The sequence below is a fragment of the Salmo salar genome, chromosome ssa04 (genome assembly GCF_905237065.1).
Source record: "Salmo salar chromosome ssa04, Ssal_v3.1, whole genome shotgun sequence".
Classification (NCBI taxonomy): Eukaryota; Metazoa; Chordata; class Actinopteri; order Salmoniformes; family Salmonidae; genus Salmo; species Salmo salar.
The window spans coordinates 61,549,559-61,566,353 of NC_059445.1; the positions used below are offsets into that span (position 1 = coordinate 61,549,559).

At 46.0% G+C, this 16,795-nt stretch overlaps 1 protein-coding gene across 3 annotated transcripts; it reads right to left on the reverse strand.

Moving 5' to 3' along the window:
• Positions 1 to 196: 196 nt before the first annotated feature.
• LOC106603438 (protein yippee-like 1) lies at positions 197 to 16,553 on the reverse strand. 3 transcript variants are annotated; one of them, XM_014197119.1, is made up of 5 exons: positions 16,369 to 16,553; positions 5,316 to 5,595; positions 2,950 to 2,993; positions 2,703 to 2,811; positions 197 to 2,199 (listed from the first exon to the last, which is right to left on the reverse strand). In XM_014197119.1, the coding sequence occupies exons 2-5, from the start codon at positions 5,421 to 5,423 to the stop codon at positions 2,110 to 2,112; spliced, it is 351 nt and encodes a 116-aa protein (XP_014052594.1). In that variant the 5' UTR covers positions 5,424 to 5,595; positions 16,369 to 16,553; the 3' UTR covers positions 197 to 2,109. The 3 variants fall into 3 exon arrangements, with proteins under 3 accessions (XP_014052594.1, XP_014052595.1, XP_014052592.1); XM_014197120.1 differs by having other exon boundaries at positions 5,316 to 5,609; XM_014197117.2 differs by lacking the exon at positions 16,369 to 16,553 and having other exon boundaries at positions 5,316 to 9,003.
• Between the last annotated feature and the right edge of the window lie 242 nt (positions 16,554 to 16,795).

The window sequence follows — 16,795 nt, forward strand, 5'->3', positions numbered from 1 at the left end:
TAACTGCCTTGTTCAGGGGCAGAACGACATATTTTTACCTTGTCACCTCTGGGATTTCATCCAGCAACCATTCAGCTACTGGCCCAATGCTCTAACCACTAGGCTACCTGTGGTTGTTGTCATCTCAAAAGCCACAGGGCTTGGCTAAAGTACAAGACTAGCAACCAATTGAGTATAAAACATACTTTGGCCTCTGTTTCAGATCGATCAAATGAGAATCTTTATTGAGTCTCCATGTGTTGCCATCAATTTTCCTTCCTTTGCAAAATACTTTTTTTTCTTCTTTTTTTTCTCTCCAAATAGTAAAAAAGTAGGAAATCTAACTGTCCCACAAGGGGCCCCAAGACAGACAGTAGAGCATAGACTAAAATAATCAACTGAATAAATGAATAAATAAAACATTGAATATGGCTATTTACATGGTGTAATACTGTTTATCGTTATATAATAATGCATATGTTCATAGTGAATATACAGGTATTAACATTGTAATTGTCGCAACCAAACAATGCATTATCTCACAGAGAAAGGCCAAGGTTCGACAGTGGCTCTCGGCCAATCACAATCTTTCATTCGGCAACTTCCTGATACAAGCAATCAACCGCAAGGTCCATTGTTTGGTCAACTTATTGTTGATGGGAGTCTTTGGTTGTTGTGCTGGGACGTGTGAAACCCTCTGATTGGGTATTCTGTGGCTTTCGGTTGGTTCTCCTGTTCCAGACTGTAGAAAGTCCATTTTAAATGTCGTAATTCTCAAATCTTGTAAAATCAAAATCAACAACAAAACAAAAAGCGAGGAGGCAGTGGAGGATGCAGACCCAAGTAAACAGAGAACCACCAGTTCACAACCATCAGTCTGTGTGAGGTGCCTGTTAGAAGTTGCCCTTATAAACAGCTCTAGGATCAGCTTTCCCTCTCCATATCCTAACCTCAACCTCTGGGAGGGATGGGTGGTGACACAACACTGACTTCAGATCAGCGTCTAGGAAAGGGGCACTCCACATGCCTAATTTCCTCATCAGTTTGCATCACCTTTATAATGTCTGCATTGCTTTGAGACTGAAAAGAGCTACGGGTGCTACATTTTCCCCCTGGTCTTTTTACCCAGTTGACATGTAAACCTTGTGCACTCTGGGTTCCTCGCACACACTGCCATTACTAAAACATTCACAGAGGGTGGTAATAGCACACTCAGATCGGCAAAAGGATGACAACTTGAATGACACCTCATTTTTAAGATTGCTACCATTGGAAGTGAGGGGGGAACCAACAAAGCTACTGCCTTTTAACAAAGGGGGGAAAAAGGGATTGTCCCCAAACAATACCAAATAAATTAACAAATACATCCATAGCTTAAACACATGCTCGAACAAAAAAACTAAGAACAGCAAAGATTTTTTTTCAGATGAACAATCAAGCAGTTTTAGATTTATGACAATCTGTTTCAAACTCAATCCCGAACGATAAGGTGCTGATTTGGTTGAAAGGAGTTTTGGATGATTTCAGGCTTCAAGAAGTCTGGTGATTCTGGTTGGTTGGTGTCTTCCATGAGTCTGCCCATCATGGAGATCCTCTAAAATTATTCTCATTCCTAAATCAATGGAGTCCACTGAAACATAGCAACCAAAAAATGCATTAATGTGGAAGGATCCATGTAGGGTAGTGAGGGTGATCGCAGGTAAAAAACGGAATGTTGAACAGAATTTCACCTCATTGTAGGGTTAGTGGGTCTTGTGGAGTTGGAGGGGTCCATTCTTGTCTGTCCATTACCATGGTCATTGTTCATCTCATTCATCCCCCAGAGAGACCATAACCTATGACCTATAACCCTTAACCTGTGGGCTCCTGTCCACCCTGAGGCCTGGAACAAGCTTCAGCATGCAGAGTGAATACAAACACACGTCTCTGTGCAACTGTGTGTGTGTGTGTTTGTGCATATCTGTATATGCTTTAGACTGGAGATTATCATTCTGGTAAACACACATGCACGCACACTTGCGCACACACACCCTTACACCTGTGTATTGTGGGAGTACATGAGCGGTGTGTCAGGTGAATAGGGTCATGTGGATGAGCTAGCAGTAAACCTTAGGGGTGAGGTCAGCCCCCTCAGTCCCAGCCATTGTCCTTGATCATGTGAGCCAGCTCGATAATGAACTTCCCCTCCTTGTACTTCTGACTGCTCTCAAAGGCATGCTCCTGCAGAGAGAACGAGAGAGACAAACTGGAGCATTGTCGTGAATGTAAACAGTGTGATTTTCTATCTGGGGTAATCTCCCTTGTTATTTTATACGTAATCCTAATAAAACACGTAGCGTGCGTGTTGGTGCGTGTGACGTAGACTGCTTGTATGTGCATGTGCCTGTATGTGCATGGGTGAGAGTGTGTGTGTGTGTGTGTGTGTGCTGTTGATGGGCGTACTAGGTCAGCAGCAGCACTATTGGCCCTTTGACAGACTGGAGCATTAGGCCTCGTGGGGGATATTAATAACATCACAGATGGCAACACCATAAAACACTACAAGGCCACGTACCACCCGGGTCTCTCTCACTGACCTCCACACACCCACATAGGTAGCCCACAAAGCGAAGCCAGGGACACCAGCAATGTGGAGCATTTGTTTACCATGTCTATATATGTGTTATACACCTGCATGTCTAGAGATCTGTTTGTGGGGGATTCCTATGTAATTAGCTACTTACGTATTTCCAGCCCAGCGTGGTTTTACAGTTTTCACAGTAGATATCAGCCACCGCGTGAAGCCCTGTCAACAGAACCCTCTCTTCTGCTGGTCCACACCCCACGTTCACCCTGAGACGGAGAGCAAGAGGAGTGTGATAAATGGAGAGAAAGGTGAAGAAAATAAAATGTAAAAAATAGAGAGGGGTGGCAAAGTGATCAAATGGGGGTTTGATTTGGAGAATAATAAAAATAGGCTCAGGTACTTACACTGAGTTGAAGAGGTAAGCTCGACCTTGACTTCCTTGGAAGGACTGGATGAGAGACGAGAGAGGGAGAACAGGATGTTTTACACAGCGATGCTAGCTTCAAGGCAGACACATGGCATCACTCACATTCCTAAAACGAAGGTATCCCATTAAAAACATCTCAATGATATGCTAACATGGTATTGTTTTTCCACTTATATGGTATGTACCGTACATACCTACCTATACCGTACGTACCTACCTACCCACTTATATGGTATGTACCGTACATACCTACCTATACCGTATGTACCCACCTACCCACATATGGTATGTACCGTACATACCTACCTATACCGTATGTACCTACCTACCCACTTATATGGTATGTACCGTACAAACCTACCTATACCGTACGTACCTACCTACCCACATATGGTATGTACCGTACATACCTACCTATACCGTACGTACCCACCTACCCACATATGGTATGTACCGTACATACCTACCTATACCGTATGTACCTACCTACCCACTTATATGGTATGTACCGTACATACCTACCTATACCGTACGTACCTACCTACCCACTTATATGGTATGTACCGTGCATACCTACCTATACCGTACGTACCTACCTACCCACTTATATGGTATGTACTGTACATACCTACCTATACCGTACGTACCTACCTACCCACATATGGTATGTACCGTACATACCTACCTATACCGTACGTACCCACCTACCCACTTATATGGTATGTACCGTACATACCTACCTATACCGTACGTACCCACCTACCCACATATGGTATGTACCGTACATACCTACCTATACCGTACGTACCCACCTACCCACATATGGTATGTACCGTACATACCTTTAACCTATATCAATTCAAGCTTTTAACGACAACGTATTTTCAACAACGACTAAGGAGTTCCCAGGAGGCACATAATACAAGCCTTCTGATAGGCCGAGTCAGAGTTCTGCCCTACCATATGGCCATAGAAAAAACAGCCCTGAGGGAGAAGGCTTTACGATTGGCTGCTTTTCCCAAGCTGGTAGTGTGTCGCACTGTGACATGTGTGTAGCTCCGTAGCCACCAGGAGCCTGGGTGGATCTGTGTGGTGGGTATGGTGGGGGGATGGATCTCTGTGGTGTAGTGTGGGGGATGGAGCTATATGGGATGGGGTGGTGCTATGTAGCTCAGTTGCTAGAGCATGGCGCTTTGCAACGGCAGGATAGTGAGTTTGATTCCCAGGCCAGGACCACCCATAAAATGTACGTACGCATGACTGTAAGTCGCTTTGGATATGACAGAGCTGATGTGGTAGTGTGGTACTGTGGCGTGTGGTGTAGTGTCATGTATGGGGTGGTGTGGAGCTGTGCTGTGCTGTGTGTGTGTGTGTGTGTGTGTGTGTGTGTGTGTGTGTGTGTGTGTGTGTGTGGTGTTTGGTGTAGAGCGGTGTTGTGGCTATGATCCATGCTGTCTAATATATTGTAGATAAACATGAAGCCTCTACAGTTTAACACACACACACATTTTCTCCTACAAACTCTCCTTTCTTTTTCTCACTCTCTCCCTCTGGCTTTCTCACACACAGACACACATTACACACAAAATCATCCACCCACACACACATGCAATCCTTGCCCTCTTTATTTTAGTCTGACATAAAAACATGCTGCTTCCATGGAAACGGTGTGTTTGCAGAGTGAACACAGTCAATCTGCTTTGATGTGCTGCTGGCTTACACTAAAAGCCCACTAGTGTCTATGAAAAGCTGTGTGTGTCTGTGTATTAGGAAGCTTTGTGGCTTCTCCATCCACCCGGGAATATTACCCATGATGCTCTAGTCTAGAGAGTTCCAGGAGGTGACAGTAATATGATGACCTCTCTCGCCCCTCTCTTTTATGGTTTGATCTCGCTCTCATTTCCTTCGTTACTTCTCTCTTGCAGTTGCACACAAAGCTAAATGGATTAAGGGCTTTTCCTTGATCCTGACATGTGTTAAGTAATTCAGGGCCGTTACTGTGTTAATGACCACAACAACTGGTGGAATAAAGTGAACCCGGGTCAACCTGGTGCCACACGATGAACGCTCAACGTTACCGTCAGCAAATGGAAGCAATCACGTTGAGACAGAATCTACTCTCAGTCAAATGCAACCGCACACACACACACACACACACACACACACAGAGGCTCTGCAGTAGATGCTAGGAAGTGTGCCAGCATAAGGATTTACAGCTGTTAAAATATGGGGTTTAACTACAACTGGCCTGCAGCTCCTCTGCTATGCAGCTTCATACACATGACATAGTTGCCCTATTCCCAAATGTATTTCAACTTTTTTGTCCTTGTCGAAAAAGCCTACCTTGGAGATGAGCTCGTCATGGTTGGCCAGGTGTGCTCGACAGTGGATGCAGCTGTAGGTGCGGTGGCAGTTAGGCAGGTAGGCCTGGAAGGTCTTGGAGCGTGTCATGATGACAGTTGCCTGGGAGACAGCGGCGGTTTCAGGGGCGACGGCGTTGCTGTTGCTGGGCGAAGTATGGGGGCGGTGCAGGAAGGGGCTGCCGGCCCAGGACGGCTCGCAGGGGAAGCACCGCAACACACAGGTGAGGGCCGTGGTGGGGTGCGGGGTGGGAGGCTCACACCTGGGACACACACACTTTAATACAGATCCATGATGACAGGTCATGTTTATCGTGAAGGCACAGAAATATTTTGTGTTGAGAATGCCAAATATTAATATTACACACATGCATAAAAGCACATATCTGCACGCACACAGACACAATGATCCAGACCTACACACACTCCACGGAGTGGGAAAATCCTTTTGAAAAACGCCGGTTCATTGACTCAATCTTTCCAACAAGTCCTACTTGAGGCTCTCTCTCATTAAAGCATGGTGGAAAGTGTTTGTAAATGATTACACAATTCAATACAATGCTCTCCATCAGGAGTGTGTAGCTAAATGTATGGAAGTGTCCGGAGTGTGTAGCTAAATGTATGGAAGTGTCCAGGAGTGTGTAGCTAAATGTATGGAAGTGTCCAGGAGTGTGTAGCTAAATGTATGGAAGTGTCCAGGAGTGTGTAGCTAAATGTATGGAAGTGTCCAGGAGTGTGTAGCTAAATGTATGGAAGTGTCCAGGAGTGTGTAGCTAAATGTATGGAAGTGTCCAGGAGTGTGTAGCTAAATGTATGGAAGTGTCCAGGAGTGTGTAGCTAAATGTATGGAAGTGTCCAGGAGTGTGTAGCTAAATGTATGGAAGTGTCCATGAGTGTGTAGCTAAATGTATGGAAGTGTCCAGGAGTGTGTAGCTAAATGTATGGAAGTGTCCAGGAGTGTGTAGCTAAATGTATGGAAGTGTCCAGGAGTGTGTAGCTAAATGTATGCGTGTGGTCTAGACTACGGCCACCAAGCACACACGAAGAGGAGCTGAGGGAAGAAAAGGTGTGTAGGACAGGATGTGTATGCAGTAGTGGTGGAGCTGGTAAAATGCTACTTCTACTGGCCTCAGTGGCCTGCTACTGTTCCAGCACCAAAATGGTAAACATTGATGTACATTATCATGGTTTTTATGTACTCATATCTCACAACATAGTTTTTCTTAGAATACTTTTCCATTTTCGCTGGTGTTGCACTTTTTAATAGCTCTGGAATGATATCAACCTGTACAATGTTAGCAGTGGCGTTGAATTCTAAAACAGGCCTAATTAAAACATAAAGCTGCTGTACACACGTCGTCTGTGAACCTTTCTGCATTTTGAATGTTCTATATCTTCAAAACATCATTTCTGACATGAAAAACATTTTGGGACTGTATCATCAGTGGACTAATGAAACAAAGGAACTGTCCGTGAAGCAAAAAGAACATGATAAGAAGTTATCTTTACCTTGCTAATTGAATGAGAGGAAAGATTTGCTGAGCTAATCAAACATATGGCAGAGTGGTTAGCCTCACACACACACACACACACACACACAGGCGATTGATTAGACGCTGTGATCAGAGGGTTGTGACATCAGCACCACAAAGGCTAAAGTGGCAAAGCCAGTTGTGAGATAAGAGACAAGCAGAAATGCTGTACTGTACCCACTTAACACACCATTTGTCACAACCACTGACCGCGTGCTTTCACATGCAACGCGATAAAAAGGTAGTCTGCTTCATAGCAAAATAGCATTCCAACTACCCTTGACAAATAAAAACATGCCATGCTTTTTCATAGGTCTACCTTTCACCTGGCCTGACTGCAAGACAACAGCAAGAAGGAAGCAGACAGACTCGTAATTCAGACTCATGTAAGGTTTCCAATTTGTAACATCTTTGGGGTGACTCTTTGGATGAATTCATCCTGTGAAGAAGGGCTACCACATTTGCCCCTCTGGCCACTTAAACAATGGCCGTGCCCGTATTTTGTCCTATGAGGTCCCTTTACAGGGGCTCTATACTGTTAGTGCACACTAGCCATACAGAGGGAGTCCAGAATGCTCACTCCTGTATCCCTACTCAGCAGTTCCCGCTAGGTAAGCGGCTCATGCCACGTACGCCTGCTGTAAAGCCTGCTGACTAAGGACCTAGGGCCTGGCACAATATGGAGGGGGCACCCACCACCCTCTGAGAGAAGAATGGAAGTGCTGAGCTATCTCTCTCTCTCTGGGCAAGGGTCACTGCCATGGTGGCCAGTCAAAGTGACAACAGCCATGACACTAAGGCCCACTGTTACCTCTGAGCTGACACTGTGTGTGTGTGTGTGTCTTTGTTTGTTTGTTTGTGTGTGTGTGTGTACCATTCCAAATGGCCAACCAAACAGTCACGCGCAATCTGACATGATTAAAGGCCCTAGCTGTATCAGTGGAGCCTGTTCAAATAAACACACATCCCCTCTTGACGGAATCAAGCTTGGGATTACAAACGTTCATGTACTGTGACCACCATTGATATGAAAAGGGAACTGTGCCCATAGATACCTCCTGTCTAATCATTGCCATCCTGCTCATTCAGAAGCACCAAATCAATGACTTATAGATTAGTCTCACCATGTCAGCCCGAGAAGAGAGAAATGACAACCATCTCCAAACAAAAAGAGGTTGGCTTGGCTGTAAAAGCCATACATTGTCAGCTTTGTCTATGGGCAACAACTGCAGCACCTCACACAGACCGCACGTGTTTGTGTGTGTGTGCGTGCGTGCGTGTATGCAGTGTGGGCAGGCATCACTAGCTATTCTCTACCCTAACAAGCACAAACGACAGACTCCATCCTTAATGTCTTCCCTCTGGGCAAAACCAATGAAAACAAAAGCCAGCCTCTACACGGTTTATTGACGGAGCCTCGATAACAGCTCTACCTTCACCCCAGCAAACCGGTTAAAAATAAACGCAAATATCAAAATACAAAAGATGAAAGACTGAAACAACAGCCAGCCAGCAAAGATAAGAGATGACAAGCTATCATGGTGAGGTCGTATCAAATAAGGCTAAAAACCAACCCAGCAACTATTTAAATAGCCTGGAAATGACTGCCTGGCTACTAATGAGCCCCAGTATTCCAACCATCCCATGTAGAGAATTATTATTGAAGGATCTGGATTCATCTACTATAGGCCCTATGTAGCAACACCTCGCCCCCCACCGCCCTCACCCACACCGTCTGGCCAGGTAGGACACCTCCTTCAGCAACACCTCGCCCCCCACCGCCCTCACCCACACCGTCTGGCCAGGTAGGACACCTCCTTCAGCAACACCTCGCCCCCCACCGCCCTCACCCACACCGTCTGGCCAGGTAGGACACCTCCTTCAGCAACACCTCGCCCCCCACCGTCCTCACCCACACCGTCTGGCCAGGTACGACACCTCCTTCAGCAACACCTCGCCCCCCACCGTCCTCACCCACACCGTCTGGCCAGGTAGGACACCTCCTTCAGCAACACCTCGCCCCCACTGCCCTCACCCACACCGTCTGGCCAGGTAGGACACCTCCTTCAGCAACACCTCGCCCCCCACTGCCCTCACCCACACCGTCTGGCCAGGTAGGACACCTCCTTCAGCAACACCTCGCCCCCACTGCCCTCACCCACACCGTCTGGCCAGGTAGGACACCTCCTTCAGCAACACCTCGCCCCCCACCGTCCTCACCCACACCGTCTGGCCAGGTACGACACCTCCTTCAGCAACACCTCGCCCCCCACCGTCCTCACCCACACCGTCTGGCCAGGTAGGACACCTCCTTCAGCAACACCTCGCCCCCCACCGTCCTCACCCACACCGTCTGGCCAGGTAGGACACCTCCTTCAGCAACACCTCGCCCCCCACCGCCCTCACCCACACCGTCTGGCCAGGTAGAACACCTCCTTCAGCAACACCTCGCCCCCCACCGTCCTCACCCACACCGTCTGGCCAGGTAGGACACCTCCTTCAGCAACACCTCGCCCCCCACCGTCCTCACCCACACCGTCTGGCCAGGTAGGACACCTCCTTCAGCAACACCTCGCCCCCCACCGCCCTCACCCACACCTCCTTCTCCCAATCCACATCTCCAACCTACATTCAACACAGGACGGCCACGCAGACCAATATTCACAGGTCACTGAAGGAGACACCTCTCCATGGGGAAGGAAGTTCTCCATTGTCCTTCATGATTTCAGATCACCCAGGAACACCCCCAGCGGAGAAGGGCCCTCTCCCTCTTCATCCCCCCTTTTCAAATTGAGATTACAGACTGCAACCAAATTGCCGCCATTGAATAACAAAGGAACTAGCCTTGGTGGAAGTTGCAGCAAATGGTCCTCTGTCAATGGCAGGGCCCTTCACGTTTGCACAACAAAAGAGATGTTGCAGACTGTAGGATCTGGAGGACACCAAGGAACCAGAATGCTATAGTGAGAAGAGACTGAACCTTACCAAAAACATGGTTATTATTTTGAAGGAGTGAGACTGTTGAAACAGCATCATTCATTTGAGATATAAGGATCTGACAGCTATCGCAGCTTTTTTGCACATGTTGTCATTAGCTAACTGACGAAGAGTTGTTAATTACGGCTACATTTGTTAGTGTTTGTGATGTTTTTCTCAGCCAACTAGCTAAAACAACAAAGGCACATGTGCCCTGGGAATGGAGATGAGGCTGGCATGGCATGAGTGATGGTCATGAGAAAACAGAGGGGTCGGAAAAGAGAATGAAAGGGTGTGAGAGAGAACATCTAAAAAAGGGCAGGCAAAACGAGGACAGAGATGGAGAGAGAAACCAGGACAGAGATGGAGAGAGAAACCAGGACAGAGATGGAGAGAGAAACCAGGACAGAGATGGAGAGAGAAACCAGGACAGAGATGGAGAGAGAAACCAGGACAGAGATGGAGAGAGAAACCAGGACAGAGATGGAGAGAGAAACCAGGACAGAGATGGAGAGAGAAACCAGGACAGAGATGGAGAGAGAAACCAGGACAGAGATGGAGAGAGAAACCAGGACAGAGATGGAGAGAGAAACAAGGACAGAGATGGAGAGAGAAACAAGGACAGAGATGGAGAGAGAAACCAGGACAGAGATGGAGAGAGAAACCAGGACAGAGATGGAGAGAGAAACCAGGACAGAGATGGAGAGAGAAACCAGGACAGAGATGGAGAGAGAAACCAGGACAGAGATGAAGAGAGAAACCAGGACAGAGATGGAGAGAGAAACCAGGACAGAGATGGAGAGAGAAACCAGGACAGAGATGGAGAGAGAAACGGTGAAAAGTACAAGAGAACAGCAGGAAGAGAAAGAGAATAAGAAAACCAGAGAAATAAAGAGAATGAAAGACAACAGTAGGTTGAGAGAGAGATAGAGACATGATAAAATGATAAATAAATAAAAGGAGAGAGAGTGGGAGAACCGGGTCAGTGGCAGCAGGAGTACTGGTGTCAGGGACATTGTGCTCTGATTGGTCCAGCCTCTGTGATGGCGATTTAATGACAAAGTGAGCTACCGTACTAACCTCAGTCTAGCCATACACAGCCATTCGTATGCAGACTGACTGAGAGAAAGCCTCCTACTCAGAAGGCCCTGGGGCTCACAACAACACTCCCACACAGCTATATCTCTGTTGCACTGCTCAACATATTGGCACTGACTTCATGCCAAACGCTAGGATTTTGTGCTTATGCTTACAAGTATTTAAAAGGCTGAAAAGGCTATTTTTTTTTACATGGTACAGAGCTAAGGAAAAGGTGACAAACATTGAGCGCTTGACAATATCAAGTGATGCATCTGCTGTGTTCCATAAGTAGCTTCATTTGGGTGGTTTTAAAACAGTGGTTGATTTATTAACTTGCCCGTTAGGTTGCTATTTCATCATAATGATGACAATGAAATGTCCAAAGGAACAGAGATGTTACTGTGGGTAAAGATAGCTACCCTTTCCCCCTCTGCCAACTTGGTTTAGTTGATTTAGAGTAGAGAAATAAAGAGAATGAAAGACTGCAGTAGGATGAGGGAGAGATAGAGACATGATAAAATGATAAATAAATAAAGGAGAGAGTGGGAGAACCGGGTCAGTGGCAGCAGGAGTACTGGTGTCAGATCCTTATGAGTGTGACAGTATACAGCTACATGGCCAGACTAGGCTGCTGCTGTATGTAGGCCAGCCACTCCATCACCAGACTGCACATACGGCTCCCAGTAACTCAGCACTGCTAGGCTACCTAGCGCTCATCATTCAGTAGCAGAGCAGCAGACCCACAGGGGGCAAAGCAGAGCACAGAGTCTGGCCAGACAGACAGTCAGGGGGCTGGGCCACTGAGGGCTGGCTGGATGGCTGGCCGATGACGCCGGCGGAGGATGGATACACACAAACACATTGACATGTATGTAGGTCTGCATTGGCCTGCACACATTTTAACATGCACAATACACACACAGACACACACACACATTGATAGAAATACACACTACATACACATAGAAACACGCACCATGCACAATACACACACTCATCACATACGCTGAAGCTACTGTTTTTTATCTATCCCAGGGGTAGGCAACCCTGATCCTGGCGTGCCACAGGCACTTCCTATTTTTAATTGAACCGACCTGAAAAGACCAGGTGTGTTGAATTTAGGTAATCACTGAACTGATCAATTAGCTCAGTTGGTCAGGTGTGGTGCCTAGCTAGAACAAAATCCTGTAGTACCTGGGCCCTTCCAGGGACAGGGTTCCTACTCCTGATCTATCCTGTTACCTATTCACTTTAACCCTACCTACACTACATGGCCAAAGGTATGTGGACACCTGCTCATCGAACTACTCATTCCCAAATCATGGGCATTAATATGGAGTTGGTTCCCCCTTTGCTGCTATAACAGCCTACACTCTTCTGGGAAGGCTTTCCACTAGATGTTGGAACATTACTGCAGGGACTTGCTTCCATTCAGCCACAAGAGGATTAGTGAGGTAGGGCACTGATGTTAGGCGATTAGGCCTGGCTCGCAGTCGGCGTTCCAATTCATCCCAAAGGTGTTTGATGAGATTGAAGTCAGGGTAATGTGCAGGCCAGTCAAGTTCTTCCACACTGATCTCGACAAACCATTTCTGTACGGACCTCGATTTGTGCAAGGGGGATTTATCATGCTGAAACAGGAAAGCGCCTTCACTAAACTGATGCCACAAAGTTGGAAGCACAGAATCGTCTAAAATGTCATTGTATGCTATAGCGTTAAGATTTCCCTTCACTGGAACTAAGGGGCCTAGCCCGTACCATGAAAAACAGCCCCAGACCATTATTCCTCCTACACCAAACTTTACAGTTGGCACTATGCATTGGGACAGGTAGAGTTCTCCTGGCATCCGCCAAAACAAGATTCGTCCGTCGGATTGCCAGATGGTGAAGTCAGATTCATCACTCCAGAGAATGCGTTTCCACTACTCCAGAGTCCAATGGCAGCAAGCTTTACACTACTCCAGCCGACGCTTGCCATTGTGCTTGTGTGCGGCTGCTCGGCCATGGAAACCCATTTCACAAAGCTCCCGACGAACAGTTCTTGTGCTGACGTTGCTTCCAGAGGCAGTTTGGAACTCAGTAGTGAGTGTTGCAACCGAGGTCAGAGGACTTTTACACTTTACGCGCTTTAGCACTCGGCAGTCCCGTTCTGTGAGCTTATGAGGCTCCCAAGTGGCGCAGTGGTCTAAGGCACTGCATCTCAGTGCTAGAGGCGTCACTACAGACCCTGGTTTGATCCTGGGCTGTATCACAACCAGCCGTGATCGGGAGTCCCATAGGGCGGCGCACAATTGGCCCAGCGTCGTCCAGGTTAGGGGAGGGTTTGGCCGTCATTGTAAAATAAGTATTTGTTCTTAACTGACTTGCCTAGTTAAATAAAAAATATTTATAAAATACCACTTCGCGGCTGAGTCATTGTTGCTCCTAGACATTTCCACTTCACAATAACAGCACTTAGAGTTGACAGGGGCAGCTTTAGCAGGGCAGAAATTTGACACACTGACTTGTTGTAAAGGTGGCATCCTATGATGGTGCCACGTTGAAAGTCACTGAGCTCTTCAGTACGGGTCCTTCTACTGCCGATGTTTGTCTATGGAGATTGCATGGCGGTGTGCTCGATTTTATACAGTACCTACCTCAATTACCTTGAAGCCCTGCACATTGACTCAGTACTGGTACACTGTGTATATAGCCAAGTTATCATTAACCATTGTGTATTTATTACTTTTTTCTATTATTTTTCTCTCTGCATTGTTGGGAAGGGCCTGTAAGTATGCATTTCACTGTTAGTCTACACCTGTTGTTTACGGAGCATGTGACAAATAACATTTGATATGATTCCCAGTGGATATGTGGTGGTAGTCTATTATTACCATGGATTTCATGTCAATCTGATCCTGTTCAAAACGTAGACATGGAATGTACCACATCCTTCACAACACAGGACAAACTCCTGAATGTGTGGAGGGGGTGTAGAACTTTCTGCTAATGTCCCAGCTGGTGTTAATGACTGGCAGGAAATAGGTGTGACCAGCTGGATAGAATGTGTAAACATCCCCGCCATGCTCTCTCCCTCCATTTATTAGCATTGGATGAATGAAAGGGCCAATGCAGACAGCTGGTCTCTGAATTGATTCCCTGCCATATGAGGACCCAGCAGTGTCCTTTGAATAGCACTCTTTTTACACACACAAGATGCTTTGAAGCGGTGAAGAAGATACACACTAATATCATATCCAGTTGGGGTCTATTGACTTGTACAGTGTTCTGTTGCATATGTGATGCGCATTAGGGTATGTATACTATACCGTCGTTACCTCACACAACCCTACCAAGATGCAAAGTATGGAGTAAACACTGACTGAATATACAACACGGTAGGCTGTTCAGGGGAAATGGAAGTTGAATTGTAACATTCTTGACTATGAGTATCACCAGCTTGACTGTATTATACCTGTCCTGGCTATGCCTATAGTGACATTATGCTCTGATTTTTCCAGCCTCTGTGATGGCGATTTAATGACAAAGTGAGCTACCGTACTAACCTCAGTCTAGCCATACACAGCCATGCGTATGCAGACTGACTGAGAGAAAGCCTCCTACTCAGAAGGCCCTGGGGCTCACAACAACACTCCCACACAGCTATATCTCTGTTGCACTGCTCGACATATTGGCACTGACTTCATGCCAAACGCTAGGATTTTGTGCTTATGCTTACAAGTATTTAAAAGGCTGTTTTTTGTCATAGTACTGAGTGGCTAAGAAAGAGGTTACAAACATTGAGCGCTTGACAATATCAAGTGATGCATATGCTGTGTTCCATAAGTAGCTTCATTTGGGTGGTTTTAAAACTACCTCTTAAGTGGTTGATTTATTAACTTGCCAGTTAAGGTTATAACTAAATAGGAAGCTAAGCAGTAGCGGTGCATGGGTAAAAATCAATGGGGAAGCCAAGCACCCTACTTGTAGAGAAACACCAATGCCATCCTCCTCTCTTTCATGTCTATCACTCTATCACAGTACACGCTTTTATTTTTTGTTATCTTAGGCTACGTGGCTAAAATGCTTGCTCGCTAGCCTAACTTCCATTCATGGGCAACATTAGCTAGTTAACATTAGTCTTCTACATCTAGCTACATATTGAACTTCCATCCTCCCAGGTCAGGAGCACAACAATGTATGAATTAATGGTTGGATCAGAATCGCCGTTATAATCATTGGCCAGTAAGGATAATTAAGTAAAACCACAATTTAGGAAAGGGCTCATTTTAGCTAGCTAGACACCGGAGGCCAATAACACAATGAGATGAAACAATTCAAGTTATTTCTGTTAATGACATGCTCTCAAAGCGATTTGATAGGACAGACGACAAATCCAAGCCGGCTTCCTTTGACACTTTGTTTTATGCCAGGAAAATTCACAGTTGAGCTCGCTCAGTTTAGCTCAATGCTGATTGGAAATACTGTTCTATTTTTTTGGTCAAGGGAGGACAAATGCTCCCTGGCTTCGCTATGGCAGGCAAAAATGTAATACTCGTTTGGACCAGATATCAGATCTGGCCTACACGTAAGAGAGACAGAGGGGCGCTGTTTCGCTCACTCGGATGATAATGAAATGTCCAAATGAACAGAGATGTTACAGTGGGTAAAAATAGCTACCCTTTCCCTCTCTGCCAACTTGGTCAAGCTGATTTAGAGTGAATTAGATCTATGAGACTAATCAAGGGGAACCAGCTGTCATCTGTTTATGTGGCCCACCATAAAACTGGATTCACTATTTTGGTATGGTGTTGTAGGAACGGAGAAAAACGATAGAGCCCTCTCACTAGGCTATCAGGTCACTGAAAATCAATAGGAAAGATTGACATCGGGTATTGTCGAACCTTTGACAATGACATCGATGTTACAATGTTACAACCATAGAATTAGGAATTATAATACAATTACTAGGAATGATAATACAACCACTAAACGATGGTAATATTTTGAATAGCTGTTAAAACAACCAATTTAAGTCTGTCAATTATATTAATATGGCAGAAGTAATGAAAAATGATTTTCAACATTGGGCAAAACTGTCAACAAAAACAAGTCAGAGCCAATTTAATTTCATAATGCATTCCTTTTTGCAACTTCCACTTCCATCGCGCGCACAGTCGTAGGGTGGACGACAGTGAAGCGGTGGTGCAGAATACGCCACTGCCAACTTTGTGTAATCTAAACCAGCGCATCCAGTGCCACTGCGGACATTCGACATCAATTCCACTCGCATCATAAACTACACCAGCAGGTTATACACCAAGCATAGTCGGTCAGACATGTTATTGTGTAATTGTTGTAAAATAGTTATAATCATGTCTCAGGCCCCGTTATGAACTTTCGGACAAGATGCAATCCGTTTTAAACCTACCTGTACAGTTGTGCAATAACAATAAGCATTGACTGTACCTTTGGATAGAGAAAATTCAATCGTCGCCTCTTGTCCTTTGCAGATCACAACTTTGTGTTGCAAATCCTGCTCATTCCGTTAGAGGGTTTTCTTCTACGCGTTGACTTCAAGGCTCGATAAGCAGAGGATGTTAATCGGATACTGACTGTAGAGCGCACGGTTTAAATTGAGCAAAGACAGTACCCCGTCTAGGGCATACTGACAATCAAGGGAACCAATCAATGTAACATTACAGCATAGCAACATTGTGCCTATTGGCTACAGATGGTAATGTGGCTGACCAATCGTTGCGCGGTGAGCATCAAGTGCCTACTTTCTTTTACACCCGCTACGTTAGGTGCCTACTGTACGTTTCGCAGTAGTGAACCACATGAGTGGCGGTCATAAACAGAAGCTCTTGCACACTTTGCGCCTCAGTAAGTAACG

What these genes read in the sequence shown, in the direction of transcription:
- LOC106603438 (XM_014197117.2), bottom strand. Translation starts at nt 5,702, where the DNA reads ATGTGTGTAATATTAATATTTGGCATTCTCAACACAAAATATTTCTGT. An exon ending in ATGACGAGCTCATCTCCAAG is followed by an intron (nt 2,994 to 5,315) that starts GTAGGCTTTTTC and finishes TCTCTCATCCAG; the next exon opens with TCCTTCCAAGGAAGTCAAGG. An exon ending in GCTTACCTCTTCAACTCAGT is followed by an intron (nt 2,812 to 2,949) that starts GTAAGTACCTGA and finishes TCTCCGTCTCAG; the next exon opens with GGTGAACGTGGGGTGTGGAC.